Source organism: Scatophagus argus, chromosome 22 (genome assembly GCF_020382885.2).
Source record: "Scatophagus argus isolate fScaArg1 chromosome 22, fScaArg1.pri, whole genome shotgun sequence".
Classification (NCBI taxonomy): domain Eukaryota; kingdom Metazoa; phylum Chordata; class Actinopteri; family Scatophagidae; genus Scatophagus; species Scatophagus argus.
In genome coordinates, this window is record NC_058514.1 from 3,735,264 (window position 1) to 3,758,310 (window position 23,047).

General features: G+C 44.5%; 1 protein-coding gene across 9 annotated transcripts in view; it reads left to right on the forward strand.

Moving 5' to 3' along the window:
* Nucleotides 1-23,047, forward strand: part of ppfia2 (PTPRF interacting protein alpha 2) — a 133,450-nt gene that overhangs the window by 43,000 nt on the left and 67,403 nt on the right. The window contains exon 1 of one of the 9 annotated variants that reach the window (XM_046378373.1): nucleotides 6,816-7,332. The exons of 7 other annotated variants lie outside the window; for them this stretch is intronic. In XM_046378373.1, coding sequence (XP_046234329.1) covers nucleotides 7,252-7,332 — 81 coding nt within the window. In that variant the 5' untranslated portion in view covers nucleotides 6,816-7,251. Of the gene's footprint in view, nucleotides 1-6,815; nucleotides 7,333-23,047 lie in introns of those variants that run through there. One more of the 9 variants, XM_046378375.1, reaches the window with a different exon arrangement.

Here is a 23,047-nt window from a genome sequence, read left to right on the forward strand (position 1 = left end):
GCACAGCTGCAGTGAAAACAACTTGACTGGAATCTCCCAGAGGGTGACGAGCACAGCAGTAAGTTATAGACTCCTTCAGTAAAATGTTTCAGTCTCCTCCTTTTGGTCTTGTAATGGCTGGACACCTTACACAAGATGCTTTGAAATCTTGCAGATCAAAAATGGAAAATAATGGTCCCTTGGATTTCATCATCCTCCTGTTGCTCGGAAGAAGTCACACAGAAGCCAAAAAGACAGCAAGAGTCAGAGTGTTAAAATGGCAACAGACTCAGAGGACTAAGACATGAAAGATGCAGTCAGGAGGACGGTTGCAGAGTGAGTTAAAGTGGGGAGATGAAGGAATATGAGGGAGACGCGTCTTCTTTAAAGTTGCACCATTTAACATGTTTATAAAACACCTTAATATTCGAAATCACGTGAATCTTTACGACTTAACAGACCTGTTGAATAATGCTGGAACCTTGTCTTAAACACATGGCTCCATAGCGCCACTACTGGTCAAAAGCTGCACAGTGTAGGAAAGAAGAAAAATGATCCAAATAGTCAAATCGAAGTGTTCTCAAACCAACATCTTCATATAAAACAAAATCTGATAATCTAAGAGCGGCAGTCAGATTTTTACCCTTCACCCTTCAATACTTTGGCATCATTTACTTTCTGCATTTTCTAACAGAGCAGCATGCAGTCCGCAGTACCAACGTGTTTTCTAGGTCAAGATTACCACTAAATTAAACTCTAACCTACTGTATCACTGCTATTTGAAGATGCTGATGTGCAGCATCTGAAGAGCTCCTCTTGTGTTTGTGTGTATGGATATTAAGTTGCTTTCACAGACCTGCATGTGCAGCAAAACAGCAAAAAGCTTCACTTCTCTCCACATCCACGCCACCTCCTCCACCTCCTCCTCTGCCACCTCATTCTCCCACTGTATGTGCAGTACAGTGAGCTCCACAGCCTGGGGGCAGAGCATTTTCCTAAATGCACATGTCTACGTAAGCAGATGTTCATGTTGTACATTCATGTGAGTTCTGAGGGCTTTTGTTTTCAGATGTAATGACTGTAACAGCAGATTTTGTAATAACACCACTTACTACTTCAGAACCTCCTTGCATGAGTAGGGCTGCAGTGTAGCTGAGTGCATATGATTAGCATCAGACAATAGGCAACATATTCATAGATGTAAATATATTATATTTGAAAAACATTACTTATTATATTCTTAAAACTGAAAATATTTGGCAAAGATTTGATCCTAGCAGCTTTTAAAACCCTGCCCCCCTTTTTTTCTCCTGTCCACTAGCATTTGGTTCCTTCAGTCACACCTTATTGACTGGTTGAGGTCCCACACACACACACACACACACACACACACACACACACATTCACACACACAGTGTACCCTTGACAATAGCTCTCTAATGTTTCAGCAGTGACAGGACCAGGGCAACATCCATTAAGGCTGTGTGCCCACACATGACTGTTGACATGATCAATATGGCTCCGCTGCTGCTCGGCTTCAGACCTTCGTTTTCCAAGAAGCCTCCATGCAGGGAGGGACCCATGACCTTTTACTGACACCTGCAGATCTCGTGGGAGTGTTACTCGCTTATCTTGCAGGTATTAAACCAAGCCAGTGAAGACGCTCGCTGTTCCGGCAGCATTAGCTGCTGTCCTCAAATTGTCAGAGCCAAAACCAATCAAAAAGCACTCAACCGCAACAGCAATCACAGGTGGATCATTTGAGAGTTCTTAAAGGAATTAATATTCTGCTTGTGAGGATGAAGCGGTTACAATATTTATGGGATTAATGTGTGGGAACAGTTAATAACAGCCTGTGGAATTTGGTGCGGAGTACGGCAGTAGGAATGGGCCCAATTAGGTAGCGCCAAGTCTAATAATGGAATGTGGCAGCGCTGTGGAGCCTGGAGGGGCCCTTCAGCTAGAAACTGAGCTATCATACAGGAAGTTGCGTAAAGAAAGACTGGAAGCTTTCTTCACCAAACCTTCAGGAAAATCTCAGCAGCGAAAACTCTCTTTTCTTCAATACTTTGTCTTGAAAAATGTTCCATTTCTTCACAGTATTCGTGGAAAGAGTGAAGCTTGTTCTTGATGCTCATATATCCTTGTCTCTGCCTGTAATCTGACTCCACGCCCAGAGGATGAGTGCAGATTTACCTCTTGCTTCGGCTGACAGTCGAGCTCTTTGGGGAGCTCTGTAATACAGTAGGTACCACAGTACATGACAACACAACTTCAGCGCCATAAAGAGCCTTGTCTCTAGTCAGCTTGTTAAGAGTATATGGTTGACACAGTGTGTCAGGCGTGGTGACAACAGAGTATGCTAATTCCAACATGCCACTGTCTCCCCCGAGTGTCCCCAACACTGCAGCCCCACAGCGATTCATCATGTGCCGCATATCAAATGTGCACCGCAAGCCGTCAGAGCAGGGAAGAGCTGCCTCTGGGGCTGTGCTATTTTCAGCAACTCGTGATGGCTTGAAATGACAGCACTGGGTCATTAAATCACTGTATTATGTGCTGCATGTTGTTGGTCTGTTTTTGGTGGCTGTCAAAAACCATACAATAAAAAACAGGTCGTCGGACAGAAAGTGTCAACATTGAGTAATTCATATATTCATCATCTACACAACGTTTTCGTCTTCATCTGCTGTGGAATTTGGACCTTTGGTTGAACACTTGGCAGATGTCATTTTGGGCTCTGGAACTTGCAAACTGAATGTTTGCTAGCAGCGTGGCTCTGAGGATGGCGGCGTTGGTTTGTACATGTCACCAACACAGGACTTTATACAGACATTCACGTTTCCCACGCGATGTTTCCAAATGACTTCGGTGATCCTCTGGCTTTTCATCTACGACATATCACCAAATACTAATGGAGTCAATGGTAGCATGATGGTACGAGCAGCTTACATGCTAATGCTAGCTTTTAGCTCCAAGCATAGCATCACAGAGCAGTTAGCTTGGCTGTAGACTGACTGAATCAACAATATTGCCTGTAGTTTTACATGACTGATGAAAGAGTCATTTGAGTGGTTGTTCAACAGCATTTGTTTTTCAGATATGAGGATTTGCTGCTTTTGGCTCTGGGAGCGACATGATTAATGATTGATTGATAAGTAGAAATAACTCACAGTTGAGTCTGTGGTGAGAGAGTTACAACCCTCGTTCTGTGAAAGCTTCTTTTAGCCTTCAGATGAGCATAGATGTTTTAATTAAAGCAGAGGGACGTTCAAGCAATTTTGTCACGACTACATCTTACATAAGGGTTGTTTTAAATAAACTGCCATTTTCCCCTACAGCGTTTGTGTTTTTGCTCTGCCTGTCAGGACAGACCCTCATGACCCACAATAATTGCTTTCTGTCACCTCATTTCTTCCTGATGGTACTGGAGTATTTCATGTCTTCAGTTTGACTTTTCTGTCCTGTCCACCTCTAAACACGACCTGAATCCAGTCCATGCTGTGTTGGTGCGGCATGATTTGCATTTTTTCAAATGTAAAAGAATTTATTCAAAGATGCAGAAATCCGCCACTTTCGTAAATGCTGGTCCGTCTCTCATTTTTCTAAACTGGTTTAGCTTCCTTAAAGTATCTTGCAAAATGAAGTTGCAGTAGCGATTGCCAAATCCCCATTACGTATGCACAAAATGGCTCTCTTTTCTGTTCCTTGTTTGCAGCTCATTTGCAGTTTAAGTGGTTGTTTGAGCAAACAGGCTCGCAGCAAAAAGCTCTGTCACAAGCTTACAATGAGTGTTAGAGGCAGCGCACACATGCACGTACACACACGCAGAGTAAATGAAAAAGTATGATTTACATACATATCCTCAGGTTACCACAGCCCTGGTAGTCAACGGCCTCATACTCCCACTATTATCAGTCAGAGTCACTGCTAAATGTTCTGTATATTTGCTCGACATCTGGATCTTGAATTGTTATCTGTTCTTAACAAGGCCTTTCAAAGCAGCATCGTTCATTCCTGCCGTAAATGCACATTAGCTTTGCTCTGCGGGAAAACACAGATTCTCCTCAAACCCCCCAATTTATGCATCTTCACTGTGATTGTCTGATATACCTGTCAGAGGCTGTAGCTGGCCTCATAGATTCGGATGGCGGCGTGATCAAACTCAGGCTTTAAAACTAGAAATCAATTTGTTTGAGCACTTTGATTGATGAAAACGTATTGTGTGTGTGTGTGTGTGTTTTCTTAAGGGATTTAGAGGGAGAGTGGGATGCTGTGGAGAGGAGCTGCGGCATGAAAGCACATGAACACACACACACACACACACACACACACACTCAGGTGTTGGTTTAATGAAAACAGTATCTGCGTTTGCACAAACTGCCACAGCGGGACTGTGCGAATAAGCACTTTGATGAAATATTGATTAGAAATATTACTTTTTAAACACCCTACTTTGATCACAAATTCTATTAATTTGAACAACAATAACCCGTTTTAATGAACTTAAACTCCTTCTTTAATGATGTTGGTCTCTTGACTCAAAGATAATTTTTCATCTGCGATGCTTCAGCAGCTTTGGAAAATGCTTGTAGACAAAGAGTCGTGTCGATCAGAGCCGGCGAAAACACAGAGGGGATTGAGAGGCTGCAGCCAATGAGCACTAAGCCATGCCCACCGCACATCTGTACAATGACGTCAGAGTCCAACGCACTGCTGCACACAGACAAGTCCCTTTACGTGGCTGATGTGCAGGAAGGCTTAGTGGCCCCTGATGGCAAAGATCCGACTCTGTGGTGACGCTGCAGCAGGTTAGGCAAAGCTTGTAAGTCAAAGGGGGGAGCGGCAAAGTCTCCTGTTTCATCTGAAGCTTGGTTTCTGTTATGCAATCAGCCATAGTGAACATAGTGAACGTGGTGCACCCAGCGTCCCAGAAATCACGCCACAATATTTAAGTGACCTTTATCACCGCAGTTAATGTGCCATAATCAGGCACATTTCTCTACCCTGAGCAGTAAAATTGTTGAGAAAAGCTCAATGTCAAACCAAACTGACATCTCAATAGGCTAACCAGTTGTTTTTGTGAGCTGGGCATGTCTGCTGACAAGACTGAAGCCATCTTTATTACCCTCAGGATGCCTCCCATTGGCCTGTGCCCAAATTTTATCAGCCAATCAGACGTCTGGACTCCAGACCACATCTGGAGCATCTCTGTCTCCTGGCTCCATCCCGGGTGGATCGGCAGCTTGCATTCCTCTTTAAGTGAGAAAGAAAAAGGAAAGATGATTTTTTTTAACACCTTTAAGGTCTTTTCTTTCAATTATCATACATTATTATCCCTGGAGTCTCAGTTTGGATGTGAGGTTAAACCCACAGTGAGTTTCTGGTATTATAGAACAGTGCTGAGGATGAATTAATTGCAGGTCATCTTCCCACGTCAGCAGTGATCTGCGGCTCCTCAGCTGGAAATGCTGTTAACCTGCTCGCATCAAGAGCCCATACTTTGAAGTCTCTCTGAACCAAATCCCTCCGAAGAGTGTAAGGGCTGGCAGTGAGTTCAACCCAGCCAGCTGAATAAAGCTCACTGAGCTGTGCCTAACAACACAAAATCAGGCCAGAGCATGAACTGCTCGGGTCGTTCCTCCAGTGATTTGACATGTGAATAACAGCTAAATGCTGTGCTTTTTGATCCTATTATCTACTCCATAAAGGTACAGCATGTTAAGCTGACTGGTGGCACCAAGTTCGCTGGAACAAAGGAAATCATTTTTCATTTTCCCCCCTCCCCAGGTGGCTCCTGGTAGCTCGGACGGAGTATTGTATTAAACCGTTCAACAAATGTGGCTCGCTCTTGATGAGAGAAAATTGGATGAAAAGCGGAGACGCGTCTTTCGTATTTGGAAGTTTGTTCAAGCGGATGATGGAAGATAAAAAGTGCCTGTAGTCAATGAGCTTGTCTTAAAATGGTTGAAGCAATTGTATTTCACAGAAAACTCAAAGTGCGTCAGGAAAAAAAAAAATCAATATAGGCCCACTGCATGGGAACATAGCAGGTCTGCGGAAAAGGCTTCTAAAGAAGGGCAAGTGAAAACGTTTCAGAGACAGCTCGATAATAGATGGTGGCCTGAGCCGACGTCACTGCGCTCATCCATTTTAAATCATGTGCAGAAAGACAAACTGCTTCATATCCATCGTGTTGATGACACAAACGGAACCAAAACTGATCTGAGTACAATTCTAACATGGTTCTGACATCTTTAACCATAATAATAATAAAAAAATTCACATTTTCATTATTTGAACCCGTATTCGCTCCAGTGACCACAGCAATACCAGCCTCCTCCCTCTGAGTGAGCCAACAAGACCATCTCTCATACTGTTTTAGACAGTGAAAACCTCTTCCTGCCCCACAGAGACAATTGCCACAGTTAAGGAATTCAAGCATCAGTCTCCCGCTCCAATCAATACGCAGCTACACTGTAAAAAAAATAAAAATCTGACACTGGAGTCATTTAATAGTCCAGGTTTATTTTTTTTCTCTCAAAATCAAAGAGTATTGGCACGTTTACTTGTCATTTAACGTTTGAAATGTTAAATATACTTATCTCCATTAATTTGACTTTTTGTTTTAGATTTGTTTGATTTTTTTTAGTACTGACAAACAAAACAAACCGACTTCACTGAAACATTTATTTTCAAGAAAGCTCACGAACTGACTGTAAATGAGACAGAAGATCAGTTTTACAGTGTGTGTGTGTGTGTGTGTGTGTGTGTGCTGCCACTCGAGGCACCCAGTTTGTTGTTGGCTGAGCCGCGGTGATGCTCTGACTGATTATTGGTGAAGCCGGTGGAGGAGGAGGAGGTGGAGGAGGGCGGCGATAATCCGCGCACACGCGGAGCCGTCCGTCGCTGGCTCAGAGCTTCTTGCAGCGGGCGTCGGGGGGACATGGAGCCGCCTTCTCTTCGCGGGTTTTCCTCTTCAGGCGCATCGCTGCAAGGACGCGCAGAATAAGCATCTGCAGAGGCGTTCAAAGGGGGTCCAGGGAGTCGCCTTGTTGTCACTTTTCACGGTTCTCTTTCGCTCGGGGCGTTGCGCATCTTTACCGGAACTCTGCACCGTCTGGTGCCCGGAGCGCAGTCTCGGGTCAGGGGCTGATCCGAGTCCCCGCCTCGGATAGTTTGTTTTTCTTTCTGTGCAGCATATCACGTTTGGCTGATTTGAAAAAGAAAGGAAACGACGCAGCTCTGGATTGTTTGCCCATCAAAGGGATTATGATTTTCTCAGACATGAGTACGGGGACCAACTCCCCCAAGGTGCACCCGCCGAACGGGACGAGGTTTTACACGTTCCAGGTAAGTGAACTGCGTGGCTCTGCGTCTGAGGATCATCACTCAGATGTCAGCTGCTTCTTCTTATGTTTTGCTTTCCTCTCAGCTCTTTGCTGTTGTGAGAATAAAGGATGCTCTGCTGCTTTTATTTTGGCACATTTAGATGTGTTCGGCTGGGTGAGATTTTCTGGGTGTTTCCTGCTTACAATCCCATTTTTGCCGCGACCTTGTAGTGGATTGGCAGGCCAAGTCCGCTAATGTTTAGTATTTTTACGTGCATATACGTACGTGGACGCAGCCGGAAAACAAGTGTGGCAAAGTGAAGGCAAAGTGGATGATCAGGAGTTAATATGTGCTCTCAGGCATCATAGAGTGCGTGAAGAGGGACTTTAAATTAAATCCCACTTGAAGATCTTGAAAGGAAGAGTGTCAAAAGAACGACCACAAAAGAATCTCACTGGCTTCACACTTCAGCCTGTTAAATAAAACATCTGAGAGTGAAGTCCTGGACAAACCAGGACTCATCTACATGTAGCTATTGTATAATGATGCTCAATAATTCATAGTTAACAGACTGTATCTCACACTGTATCTGTGTCTATATTTGAGTTGTGCTCCAGTTTTCTTACGTCCCTTTTGTTTCTAAAGAGAAATAAGGACAAACGTGCACAGCGCCCTGCATTGATCACTGCAGGCTACCCAAGCATATTTCAGCTCTGCCCAGAGCCCATGCATGGCAATGAAGCAACGTCGGTGGATATTGATCGAGTGCGTTCCACATGACTCTTGTAACCAATCCAGGGCTTTCTGTTTATTTATTTATTTATTTTTACAGTGGGCGGAAGGAAGAAGGGAAGGAAATGTTTCAGCGAGTGAGATTTTATGCTTTTTTTCCTCCACAGCAGTCTTCAAGTACTGGCTGGTTGCCTTTGCAGTATAGAAGGTGGTGGTGGTGGTTGGATTTTGGCATCCAGGTGCAGTCAGTGTGATTTCAGGAGTCGCTCATGCTTCAGAGAAGATGAGTGGAAAGTGGTTTGTGGGTTTCTTTTCAAGAGAGCTGAAGTGCAGACAGGAGCTCGGTCTTAGATGAAATGTTTATGTAGAAATACACCTGCCTCATCAGTTTCATTACAGTCTGGGCCAGCAACAGAGGTGAGCGTGACATTTGTGGTGTTTAAGACACCTCTTTGTTTTTACATTAAACAACAAACAAAGTTCAAGGAGTGTGAGTCTCTTAAATCACCCAATATCACGTTTATCTGCCCAGCCGAGCCGCTGTGACTTTCGCATAAAGCTCGCTTTGCCTTTTCATGTCGAGTCATTTGTGAAGACAGCCTCCCTGAGGGCTCCTACCTGTTGGAAGAAGCTCCTCTGATGTCACAAAATCAAAGGCATCCTAACTCACAGATTATAGTCCCAGGAAATCCCCCATAAAAATTGGGCTGCCTCAGTACACATAAATCTCTAAAACTCATTTTCTTCCACCCTCGAGGTGATATAAGGTCTATCATGCCTGGTTAGGTGAAAGCATGCATCTCTGCTTTGGACCCTGGCAAATCAGTGCTTTCTTAGTGCAGCCATTTTGAGCCCAGTTAGATTGTTTACCAACCTCTAATGACATTCGTTTTATCAGATTGCCCTTCCTGCTTTGCAATTATAAATCGGTTGGGGCGGATTGAATTAAATCGCAAAGTAGGTGCCTTTTTGATGCCTCAGCGGCTCCATCAGGGTGATGGAGTTATTCAGGTCCTTTAGTATTCTCCACCAGTCTCTGCAAACGTGTACCCAGAAGTGTCAGAGTTTGCTTAGTTTGGGAGCTCGGTAGGCTTCCTCACAGCTGTGTCTACAGTCTCAACTTGCTCTGACTCTCAGCTGATATCTCCTTAATGACATTTGGTGGCACATTAACACAGAGCCTTAAAACGAGCAGACTAAAATAGCTTCTCTGTTTTTCTAACTTGCAGTTTTCTGCCTTGAAAGTACACCAGAAACCAGTGTAGCATGGCCAGAAAACTCTGCTGTGCTGTGTCGGCACTGGAGACACAGCACAGCGTCATTCTGGTGTGGAGTGGAAAAAGATGCTCTGCCTTGTTTGTGTTTTATTTAAATCAATCAGTCACTTTGTCTTGGGAGGTGCTAAGCCCGGGATACAGCGATGGAAACAATGATGAAGCCCCTTCAAAATGATCTTGGGGGAACTTGTTTTCCCCGTGCAGGCGAGCCCTGGCGTTAAGATCATTAAAGCAGCCCTGTGAGGTCATCTTAAGGCACATTAGTGTGAACATGCTCACTCTAGCCATGCTAACATGCTCATATTTTGCTGGTGTTGTGTGTATGCACAAAGGGCAGCTGGAGCTCATGGAGTGTCTCTGTAAAATACTACAAAAAGAGGTTTGAAACTTTGAAACAAAGGACAGCTCCTGTTCAACATGCTGTTTCTGCCTTGTTACGAGGAGCAATGAGGCAAGCACTGGTGCATTATGTTGTGCGCCTCCGTAAGTGCCTTTAGTAGGAGTATTTGCTGGTGACATCCAGCGAGATTTCTCCCATGGGAGAAGTTTGCTGCCAGTGCTCTGAACCCACTGGAGCACATTAGTGGCTTCACGGAGAAAGTTCACACAACTTTCTTACACTGTTGTCATTGTCATTTGGCGTCGCAGACTGCGACTTTCTGCTCCATGGACGATTTTCTGCCGAGTTGAATTCCTCTCTGGCGTTAGAGCTCGCAGAGTGTAAATGTAAAACATCTATCTTTCACTTTCAGTATGAAGAGAGTGCTTTCAAGAGTGCATAGTTAGAGAACGAGTTGCTCTGTCTGTGTCCTTGTGTTTCATATCCCTTTAGTCCCATCACAACTGTTTGTCAGGGTTGAACTACCTGAAAAACGAGATGTAATTGTTGCCCAATATTTGTCCTTGGTTGTCAAATTAGCGCTGCATGTGATTAGTCTCCTCAGCTGCAGTGTCTTTACCCTGAAGGCTTCACTCTGTCTCTCTCGCTTAAAATGCATTGTTTTCCTCATGGCCCATGCATCTTGTCACCTGGAAGTAGGAGGTACTGCTATAGCGAGACGCTTCCACAGAAGTACGTAAGGTAAAACCAACTACAGGATCTAATCAGGGCTGAGTCAAAGTCACAGCGAAGTTGGCAGCCAACTTTCAGACAGATTGTCAGATTCATTTTAAACAAAAGTATCCCTTTGCCCCGCTGTTGGAGTGGAGAGGAAGGCTGAGCTGGTTCTCGCTGCTCTCCTTCAGAGTAATCCTCTCTTTTGCAGCAAGCTGGCATTTTGGAAATTTTGGCAGCACGGCCACAGGGGGGAATTCGGCTAAAGAGCTGCTGTTTTTGGGGTCGGGTTCGTCTACGAGCATCTGTTCTCGGCGCTCTGTTTGTAAGCACAGGCCGCAGCCCAGACCGACCCTGCTTAATCAAACCGTTAAAGCCGCGTCTCGTCAGGCTCTCCCCTCTGACGCGCCGACTGAGGGTTTGCATTCGGGGCTTGACTGAAAAGAGGGACGACATGGTGCTTACCTCCATGCGGGGACACACAGACACCTCACCTGAGTGAAGGTGAGGCACAGCACCTCTTATTCAGTGCGACATCTTCAGATGCATAAATCAGTGCTGACTCATGCACACACTCTGGTGCCTTCACCTCTACACCTGAACACTTTCAGGGCAAGTGAGGGAGGGTGACTCATCAGGTGACACCAGACAGCAGTTTGAATGACAGGTAAGCACTGTGCTTGTTGTGCACCCAGAGGTGCAAAAAGGCCAAATGTTTGTTTGTTTGTCCGGGTGTTTTCTAATGTAAGAGTTTCTGTTATTGTAAAATTGTAAATATTTTCCTCTGTAACATTAAACTACTTTGGTTTTTGGCCTGTTAGTGAAACAAAACAAACTGTGTCAACATGGGTTTCAGGAAATGGTGATTTTCTGGAGTAAAAATGTAATCAATCTAGAAAAGAAATCAACATATGGATTTTTAAGGACGATAATCATTAGCTACAGCCGTGGAGACATTTCTTACTGTGTCACTGGCCTCTCGCTTTCTGCTGCATGTCAGCACTTAGTCTTGGAAATCCCCAACCCTGCAGCGTGATGATAGGCTAAACGCAGCGCTCCGCCCCTTCTGATGATCTCTGCACATGTGTCGCAGCAGCCTGCGGTTACTCCTCTCATCACATGACACCGGGGCAGCGCTGAAGGTTGATCCGGAGGGAGACGTGTGTCAGGCTTTGTGAGCCTTAAGGGTCTGATTAGCGGGTAAAGTATTTCTGTTCTGATGTGACTGGCGGCGTGAACATGTGTGCGGATCTACCCACAGCAACACGTAATTATAACATGAAAGCTACAAAGAATCAAACACAAAAGACGGACGAGCTCTCGCCAAGGCGTGTGAAGAGGCGGCCTTGTCGCTCAAACACAGAGCAAACACATGAACACGTACGCGCAGTAATTCACCCAGCTGTGGGAGCGAGCTTATCCCCACAGCTGTCTCACCCAGCGCCGTGTTGCACACACACACACACAACCCCCTCGTCGCGTGCCCCGCCCTCCCTGGGTCACGTGTTCAGGCGCGGCTGACGGAACAACAAAAGGTGGTCGTATGCAGATGAGCAAATTGATACACAGCCGACAGATTGAAATGGAAGTGCTTGACCTTTCCTTCGTTACGCTGGCACACGGTAATTGCTAACAAATGCCCCCTGACACCTTCACCAACACACACTTGAACACACGCATGCCCCCCCCCTCACTTGGTATTTGTTCCCGCTGCTGCTGGTCTCCTGAGTGTTGAGTGTGTGTGTGTGTGTCAGAGGCGTTTGCCCTATTTTCTTGGTCTTTTTTTAATCAGCCCTCGTGCATTTAAAATCTGGCAGGGGCAGATGGGGAAAGGAGTTTGACCCACTTTGATGGATTCCACACCGATTAAAAGGATGAGTGAGCTTTCGAAAGCAAGAGGCCCCTGTGTATGTGTGTGTCGGGCGTTTACGTGTGTGTGTGTGTGTGTGTGTGTGTGTGTGTGCGCGCGTTGTTGTCATGTTTGTGAGTGTGAACGAGGGACAGAAGGAATCGAAGACTTTCTGTCTGTGCACCAGTGATGCGAATGTGTTACTGTAAAGTCTGTGCTTGGTAGGCAGCTGCAGCTTTCACTCCAGGTCCACGTGTGATCTTGCAATTGCAAAAAAGAAAACAAAAATCAAACCACACTGATTAATTAATAAATCCCTTTTAGAGAACATGGAGCCTCAAACCTCACAAACAGACTTTCTTCTGATTACAGTGGAAAGGACTTTTTTCCCCCCAGAGCTTGTCTTCTCAGGCAACAAGTGCACCACAGGTTCAATTTTTCATTTTTGATTTAATTGCCTAAAACTAAGCAGTTCCTGTGTGGAGCTTGCTGACAGCACTGAGGTCAGCTGACACACTGACATCTTGTGAGAAAAATGTTATAGAAGTGCATTCAACTTCCAGGCGATTACCAAAAGAAATGTCCTTCAAATCGGGCATTTCTGAGATCAAACACATTTGTATTTTTAAAAAAACTTTCAGTTTTCAAATATGGCCACAGTTACTTCATTATTTTTATTTTATTTTTATATTTTTTTCATTTTATTTTAGAAGGGCTAATAACAAGCAAATCACACGAAAAGACCAAAACCAACACATACATCGATCCTACATACACCGTCCTGTTACCATGGATACTCGCAAGCATATCAAATTTGCGGTTGAAAAGTGAAAGTCCCCACTTAGCTCTCCGGTCTGAGTAAAGTTCGCTAAGAAATGTCAGTGCCCAACTTTTTGTGTTTGTTTAGCCTTTCTTTAGAAAAAGCATTTTTTTGTGACCCATTTATAAAAGATTTATGTCCTCAGCAGGAACAAAACGTCTCTGGGCTAAGAGCCACACTGAGCAGTAGGGAAGTCAAAAAGTACTGAGAGGTGAACTTGTTCATTTCTGGTATTAATTCACAGGATTTACTGACACCAACAGAAATGTAGAATATTTCCAGTCTTATCCTTTGAGACTCTCTTTATCACACATCATCCTTTAATCTGCGGGTGTAATGTCAGCCATTGTTAGCACATGCTGAATACTGAAACGTAAGCGATGCCGTTCGGAGCTGGCACACACACAGAGATGTTAAAGCCGAGGAGGGTGCACACACAGGCCAAGCCACTCACTTCAATAGACTAGTGTGCCGACAACCTCTCTTCATTGATGCAATTATGGTGCAACCCTTTGCCTGGGTTGCTGCAGCAGTCTGATCTCATTTATCCAACAATGTGGACGTGAAAGGCAAAGGAGTTTTTATTGTGCGGCTTGACGGAATACAAAAGTGTGAATTTATCTTTTCTCCTTTCCAGAGTGAAATCAAAGCAGGATAAATCTGTCTGCTTTTTGTGTGTTTGGTCAGATGACTGACTTGTTGGCCGTTTTATTTGTCAGGGAGAGCGATGACATCAATCCCAGAGCCTCCAGGGTGTTAGAGATGTTAAATGGGGTAGTTAAAGAAGATAAGGTTACATTCTATTAGGACAGATAGAGCCTGAAGAAAACGTTCGACCTGCTTTAGAGGAAGAAGGTCCGGTGCTGTGAATCAGAGCCACCTTCACTAATGATTCTCATTAGAGGCACGTCTGGCTACCTGACTGGGTCACAATAGTTTCATACTGGTTGGTTTCGATAGTGAACAGCAACGAAGGGGGAGATGGTAGAGTAGTGAATTATGGCTAGTAATAAAAGCAGCCCTACCTCAGCACTGATCACCTCACCAGAGACTCATTCAGCCATTGACATTGTGTCATTTCCCCCCAGAATCAGGAATGATGTACAGCCATGACAGAGAAGTGACTATTCCCATCCGTCTCTTCATCTTTCTGTTCAGCGACTCACGCACCTGCACAGACACGTACATACAGTGTCCCCATCCTCTGACTGTCCTGTAATGTACCTCAGGTGAGTTTCACATCCTCGCCACCCCCACAAGAGCCGCCGTCAATACGTTTGGCCCTGCCGTGATCACCTCCAGCCCCTCGGTTTTCAGGCTGGTTCATGAGCCTCATAGTCAGACTGAATCGCCTCCTTGTTTCCCTTCATTCATTAAAGGTTCCCGTGTGTAGGATTTAGTGGCATCTAATGGTGTGGCTGCCAGTTTCAACCAGCCGAACACCCTTTGCCTCACCTTTTTCTGTGTTGGCAGCAAATAACACAAGAGCCGCTTGGTTTGACCATTCTGGGCTACTGTAGGAACATGGCGGACTGCGTGGAAGAGGAACCGCTCTTTCTAATAGCTAAAACACAGCGATTCTTAGTTTTGGGTTACTAAACATCGGTGACTCACTGTTGCCTTTTCAGCTCATGCTATTTGTGTTTAGCCAGCGGTTGCAGTCGTTGTTGACTTTGTCCAGCAGTGCTAACCAAATGTTTGCCATTGTTGTTTCGCTCCCATAGTTACTACACAAAACAGACTCTGCACCTCAGAGCTCTTTTGAAATATAAAATGCTCTTTGCGTGTGAACAAGGGGCACTGTTTTTGTGCATAATGTTTGTATACGTGTGGACGAGGCCTCAGTGACCATGGACAAGTGCATTCAATGGCCATTCGCTGTCCGTGGTGCTGAAGCTGGTATCCCTGCTCCATGAGGCACGCCTCCATCACTTTTATATCCCATACATGCTCCGTAATGGGAGCAGTGGGGGATGTCTTGGTCTCTCTGCTAACTCTACATCTCTGTCACTTTGCCTGGCGTCCCCCACTCAAACATCACTGTGCCACACTGTGCTGTTTGATTAAAAGGAAAAACAGTCCATTTGGAGGCAGAAGACTTTGTGTTTTCGTATTGCTATCAGGGTAATTCATTCATCGCAAGCCTCGCTACAGCCTGCTGCGTTAGACTTTAAAAATGGCCTCAGTGTTTCTCTCACCCACTCTGTCTCTTTGCAACATTATGCTTCCCCCGCAGTCATTCACATGGCGATCGTACGCAGTGGCCTTTGTGAATAATGCAGTGGCAATAAAATCTTTTGCTATGTTCAATTACACCAGCTTTGGCTGCTCCCGCTTTCATTGCTGCTGCCCTTCTGTTTGTGTGTGTAAGTTTGTCTGCGTTCTGATTATGACAGGAACAGGCCATAAAGGCCCGGCAACATTAATCCTGTCCTCCTTTATTTCTCTATTAAACTGGAATGGTTTCCAAAAGTGGATCGGTCCATTATAAAGAGTAATTCTCACGCTCAGAAACGACCTTTTCAGTTATCCGATGGTCTTCTTTCTTGCTGATTGCATTGCAGTTCTCCAGTCCCCACCAGGCCTGATGATCTCTCTGTGCCCTGACCTTTGACATAGATTTAAACATGTTGTCTTGCCATCAATAGACAAATGAGAGATAGAAAGTACTTAATTAGCAAGACATGCCAGGGATAGTGAAACCTCTATATAAGAAAGGAAGTCAATGCATGGTTATTATGCACTCCCTGGCCTCTGACCCCCAGCATCCATATCCAAGTCAGCACAAGGTAATGGTTTTTTCTTAGTGTGGTCATCAGGCCCACATCCCCACTAAAGGACGGGGATACAGGTTAACAGCCTTAAGCATGAAGTAGAAGCAGATTGTAAAGACAAATCCATCTGGTCCATAAAACAACAGGGTTGTAAAGTTTACAAGGTCGTGGAGGGACGGTGCTCTTGGTTTATGTACGTCTGGATCTTTAAATCTGAGAGCTTTCGGTCCTTATCACGTGTGTATATTGTGTTTACACAAACTGCTGGCAGAAGACAATGTAAAAACTGTCTTTCAAGAAGCATCTGAAAGCAGCTGTTGTCGGTCTGTTTTCCCGCCGCATCCACCCTCCCGCTCATCACGCGCTAAAATGAAACCCTCCAAAATCAATACATCCGCTTGCAGGCTCACATGGGATAAACTACATCAGTCCATCCGGCAGCAACACAGAGACTCCCCGCCGAGACAACACCGCCTCAGCACCTAATGTTCCTCTGTGACGGCTTGTTCACAGAAAGCCAACAGAGAACTTAATTATCTGAGATATTCACAGCTTTCCTATCCGCTGTCTGTTTGTAGAAACACTCTCACCTGCTGTGGGGGGCTTCGCTCTCTCTGGCACTGAGCTCGGGTCCCAACTGTGGAGGCAGAGGACATATTACCTTTTTTTTTTACCTCTGAGAATATGATTTGTGCCAAGAGCCCATCAGGTGAGCCAGGAGCGTGTAGCCATTCAGGATTTTTAATGGAAGCGTATAATGTGGCAGCTGGCAATAAGACTGAAGAGGACTTGCAGACGGGGCGCTAGGGAGGTCCTGAGTCGGTTTACCAGGGGCACAGCAATTAACATGCGAAGATTGGGTTGGCTGCCTCTCTTGTAGAAAATATGATTTTGAACTCCTGTCTGTTATCTTTTCGATATTTTCTGCTGTCTTTAAGTCAAATTGTTTTGGTGTTTTGGCAACTTTGAAAGCACACTGTTATGATAATAAAAACATGTTGTGTCATTATAGCATGCCTCACGGCTTTTGTACATATATTTCCACTGGAGATGCGCAGCAGCATAAACCACAAGTGATTTTCTTACTCCTGCTTCCTGCTCTAAATGATATGATAATTGTAGCATCACATTAGTCCCTTTTTATGAAGATGGCTTTTATTGGTGGCTTCCTTTCTCCTGTTGGCTGCAGTTTTGAGTTGGGTTGTGATTGGTCATGCTTTGTTTTACTTCCTGTCACAGCAGTTTGGAAAAAAATACTCTTCTTAAACGGTCCAGTGACCACTGAATGTATGTGCATGCAGTACAGACGTCCAACTGGTGTTATTTTCAGTTATTTCTATAATGAACTGAAAAGCGTCTGACTTGCTGCAGCCAGCCACAGATGCTGAGTGTGAGGTAAAAATGTCTCTCTCTCTATCCCTCCATTAAAAAGCCTTTTTGTATTCAGAGGTCGTTTACACGACGCGGGATGCAGCTATTGAGTTCTTCTATCAGTACTTTTTGCAGTTTAGCCCCGAGAAGCGTCGTCTAAACGTCTGACAGCAGCGAGCGCCGTGTTGGCAGACCGCAGGCTGCTGAAACCCTCGTCGTCACACTAAACGTGAAGTGTGTGGTCAAGTACCCACAGTTGTACTGCTACCGGACCTGAGCCAGGGGCTTTAAAAGCTGAACTGTCTCCTCTGTGCTGAGTGTGTGCAGGTGTGTGAGGATTCAGTCCATCTCGAGATATTTCTTCTTATTATTATTACACTGTGAGCTATGAATCAGCAACATGCAGAGATGTTATGATTGCAATAATCAATTTGATGGTTTCCTGTTTTTGACAAGTAAATTACAGCAGCGAAATTAAAAAAATGTCTCATCTTCCTGGAGGGCTCTTAAGGAAATGCTGGACCCCAACTTCAAGAAGCTCCTCGTGTCTCTGTAATAATAACCCTGATGTCGACACAAAGCAGGCCACTGACTGGCATCAGCTCTGTAATGTGTGCTAATGTGGGCTGACAGCTAGCCCACCATGGCACGGCTCCGACCAGGCCCTCCCTTTGGCCCCGCGGGCCATTGCAGCACCCACTGGAGGAGGGAGCACCACCTGCTACATGGCGATCACTTTAATGTGAGATAGAGGCACCATCCGCCCCACAAAGACCTCAGCATCCACCCTCTGTTGCTGTGGAGACGGCGACTGCGGCTCGTCTCGACTCAATCTGGTGGATCGGCTTTGCCACACCCAGGGGTGTCTGGAATGAAAGAAGGGGAAGGTTTAGAGGGAAACTGAGAGAGGAGCTGCTCTCCACAACTGATCTGAGACCAGGGTTTCAAATATTTGTGCTTTAACAACATACAAAATACTTTTGTTACGGCGATACTCAGTTTAAGACATGATTCAAGACGTAATGACTCATTAGCCCATGAGGCTTTGTTGGAGGATCTGTGCAAACTAGAGCTATTGATTTCAAAGATTTAACAACGTGTCGACTGAAATTAAACAATTTGGGAACTGCCTACAAACAGTAAAATCTGCATAATATAAGCAGGGCCTGAGCAGCTTCTCTCCAGAGTTTGGGAATGATAGTGTTTTTACTGAGGGAAATCCAAGCATTTCAGACGTTGTTTGGAGGAGTTGAGGGTCAGGATGTTCCCCAACATGTGGGTGATTTTTTTGTTTTTTGTTTTTTTGGCCACAATGCTCCAAGAAAATGTGCCAAGAACAAACTGACAGTCTTGTTTGAGGCACTGCAGGATTGTGCAAAGGAACAAGACAGAAAGAGGAGATATTTTGTTTTTGAATGTATTAAACAGGCAGGGCGATGTTTTTAGTTTTTCTTTTTTGTTTTGTTTTGGGGTTTTTTTTGTAAACATCCATCCAAAAATCTTTACACAAACATATCAAAATGTTTCTGGCAGCCCAGACATGAAGGTGCCTCCAAATTTCACCCCAGTATGGTTTGCCAGATTTCTCCAAATGTTTTGAGATGATGATAAATCTTTTAGGTTTGAGCCTTCTGAGCCTCCAAGTCACCTTGGCCACCAAAAACTCTCACTGCAGGCTTTGCTTATGTTATGTAAAGGCTAGCAGTGCACATTAACAGATTTTCCACTGTGCCGGAGTAAACACAATGGATCCGGAGGCCGCAAAATTATTACATCTGGGATTTGAATGCAACACAGTTCATTATTCTCAAGGCCAGGAGGCCTTGGGAGGCCTGGGAATAGCTTAGCTTTGGCCTAGCGTGCATGTTAATGCCTGGGCTTGTGGTGGATCTACTTTGATTTGCACTTACATGGTAATTGTGAGGACAACAAATGAAGGATTAGATGTAAATTTAAAGCAGTAAATATTCTGCAGTCCCCTGAAATGATGGCGTTGGAGTACAGTGTGCAGAAAGCAGTACCTCACCGCTGGTATGTGGGATCATATAGGATCATATAGGTTACGGTGTATATTTGTAGAGAGAGAATATGAGGCACTGACATGAGCAGTGCCCTGACATGTCACAGTGATTCCCTGTTTTGCTGCAAAGCCTTGAATAATTCAGGAAAAACTATAAAGCCGCTGTGTTATTTTAAAGAATGCTGTGAATTATGCATGCAATTGGCCCAGGTGCGTTAGCAGTCACACTGGCTCACGCACCCGACTTGTGGGAAAACCTTGTAGTAACCATACGGAAGGTCATGTGACCAGTCGAATGCCTGACAGCGGCAAAAGAAATGTAGATACAGCTGCAGAAATAAGTAGAGATGATTATAGGAACAGAAAACGTCCAAGAGCAGTTACATTACAGGCAGTAGCAGAAAGTATTACATGACCATCAGTTAGAAGAAATAACTGATGTGTCAAGACTGTTAGAATAAACCATCAAGGTCTGAGACTGACTTAACTACAAATATCTCTCTTTGTTGGCTTTTCCCAGTTGGATTTAGATTTGTTTTGGAGCGCATTATAAGAGATTTGGGTAAAATGAACACTCAGCAGCAGCCGCTGGGCATCTGTGGAGATGTCTGCTTTTAACAGGAGAGGTGTTATTGCTGAACAGCTTTAACAAGAAGAGTTGTGAAAGACTGGCTGGCAACTAGCCTGTCACTTTATCCACGGTCATTAAATGGTTCCTTTACATAACAGCGTCTTTTCTGATAGCGTCAGACTGTGGAGAATTTGTAAAAATGGCTGAAGATCGGAAAGGCTGGTTTATCAGAGCTAATAGTTTTCAGCTTATTTTGGTGCTTGTTCTGCTTGTTCAAGCCACACAAATTATGGAAATGCTTCTAAGTTTCAACATTTGTTATATGTGGCTGTTTCTAAATCCACAGCTCTTTCTTCTTAATGTATATAAACCAGAAAAAAAACAGCAAATCTGATTTAAATCACAAACTACGTCAGCGTGATCACTCCTGGCTCCAATGACTTTTCAATTTCAATTAAAAATGAAATGTTTTAATAATCTGTTTGTTAATCTTTGGTCGGTATTTCTGAAAGGGCTGCTTTTTCCCACAGAGGTGGTACCATCACTTTAGAGTAGCGCAGAGCTAGACCCGCGAGAGTACGGAGTTCCCACGAGACTATACACACAGACGGGAAGTCAGACGAAGCGTTCGCGAAACGTAGGACCAATTAGGTGTGTGATTTTGTCAGCGTGGGAGGGGCTATACCTGTAAAGTTCCTACAGTGTTAATGCTAATGCAGAAATAGTCGTCAGCGCTAGCAGACACGTTGTTTGACTATGCCGAGCTAGCATGATGAGTGATAACTTCGTATTGCGGACCACTTTTGTAGAGTAAAATGTGCGGGTGTGTCATGTCGTCACCGCGCTGTGGGAAAGGCTGAGCAGCAGAGCAGCGTAAGTGGTGATTTATCCCACGCTGGTGAGAGATGAGCGCAGACGGTGCTGTAGTCAAGTGTTTCTTATGCTTTTGTCAGATTTACAGGGGAGAGATGCTGCGTTTGGTGTGTGTCTCTGCGTAGGCTGAACACTGAAGTGAGCTTATTACTGCTATTTTTTCCAGTGAGCTTTATTTAAAGCTCTGCTAAAAGGTTTTCACCTTATTTGTTGCATTAGTTCGTTCATAAATGCATCTTAGTGAGGATACAGAGAGAGTGCTGTGGCTCAAGGTGTGTAGACATTTGTACTGAATTTTTGTTTTCTTTGTTTAGGTAGCCACTACTGTTGTCTATTTTAGGTACAGTTTTGTTTATGTACACACTAGAGCTCTCCGACCTTTTGAATTTATATGGTGACGCAGAGAGAAAAGATAACCTTTCTGCACCATTTCAACTGTGATTATCTGGCAACTTCATCTCAAGAGTTCATGCTGTTCTCATTTTCACTGTAAGTCCATCGAATGTTATTTTGCACGTCCTGTGATCCTATGACCAGGCCACACATATTTAGGACATTTGCACGTTTAAGAGATATTTCCCCACAGTCACGTTTGGCTCGTTAGGGTTCCACTAACGAGAAAGCGGATGTCTGTCTGTCGGAGTCTAATGGATTATTCCTGGTCGTGTTTACACAAGTGCTCCCACTTAAAATGTCAGTTGCAGCACAGCACATAAATCTTCCGTTTGCTTGTGGTTGAAGTGTACGTCGTATGTAGTGTGTAGACATTAATGGCCAGGCTTTTAGTGCGCCGTGGGAACAGCAGCTGTCCTGTGTTTCACCCTCATGTGTATTAACCGGTCAAGGCAGATGGCCGCCCATCTTGAGCCGGGGTCTGCTCCGAGGTTTCTGCCTTCTAAAATGCAGTTTTAATGTTGAAAAGTGTCATGAGATAACTTTTATTGTGAATTGGCGCTATATAAACAAACTGAATTGAATTGAATTGAATTATTATGCTCTTTTGAATGGAGTTTGCAAGGCCACATCCAAAAACGAAAAGTTTTAAGGACGTATTCTTCTTAAAATCATTGAAAAAAATCATTTTGTTATAATAAATAAAATGGCCTCGCTTACACATGTCAGTGTTCTTCAGTTAAGTGTGGCTACCGCACGTCGTTAGCGGATTCTCTTACATATTTGATGGAAAGCAAGACTCACTTACTAAAAAGATGGATTTTTCTGCATCGCGTGCACGTCCGATAACTTCAGCTTCTTTCACCCTGTCAGCTTCAAGGTGTTTAACGCCACATAAAACCATTCGTTTTTTTATTTAGGGGACGCCGATGCCCTGGTTTGGAGGCAATGCTACGTCTGCTGCAGGGAACGTCACGCCGCTGATGCTCAGAGATTAAAGTTTGACACATTTACTTTTTCTCAGCTCTTCATTCCTGTCGTGTGGATGCCAGAAATAGAAAACAGAGACAAATGTTGCGTCAGTGTTTGCTAGCAGGTACCCTGCGATCTGCCAGAGACTCGTTGGTATCCTGCCCAGTTGCTGTAAAGTCTGCTCCGTATATTTTGCTCTGTATCTAAGAATCTGTGCGTCTGGGGGCACTTCAGCTGGAAGAAGGCGTGTTGGAGTGCGGTGGTTGGAGTGCCAATGGAGGTTCTTTGTGCGTGTCGAGAGGGCTGGGGAGGGAGTGTGTGGAGAGGAACTCCCAGATGTGCCACAGCTGACATGGCCTGATGTTGAAGGGATGATTGACAGGCTACTCAGCCGCTGAGTGAGATGGGACTTGCTCCAAATGCAGACTATTTCCAAGGCCTCACTCATGAACCCATCCATCCATCACCTCTTTCTGCTTTTCCTTACCCACAGCTCTCTCTGTTTCTCAGCACGCCAGTCGTACAGCCTCCTCCTCACCCGCTCATCTGAACAGTTTGAGCTTCTTCCACTTGGTACAAATTAATTACAGTCTATTTCCACAGTTTTGCTGGTCTCAAAGAAATGATGAGCCTGTCAGCTTGATGCAGGATGAGAAGCACATTTATTAAAAAAAAAAAAAGGAAAATGAATCATTTCCTTTGTACTTTTGGATCAAAACGCTTCCAGATATTTGTCTTTCAATTTACTGCTCATCTGTTTGAATGTTGGACTTCAGCAGCAGGTGTTGAGTCATGTAATTATTCCTGAAAGCAGGATGTAAAATCTGCCAGGGGTTGTTTTGCTGCATCTCTTTCCTTTAGAACAAGATTACATAACAATACTCACAATTTGATGAGAGATTCTTAATGCTCTGAGAGATTCGTTATAACAGAATTTGTTTAGTTTATTTTCTGAACTATAAAACCTCTCATTAACTGTGTTCTCTTTGAGGTTGACAGATAACTCTTGCCTGCGATATTGGATCTCTTC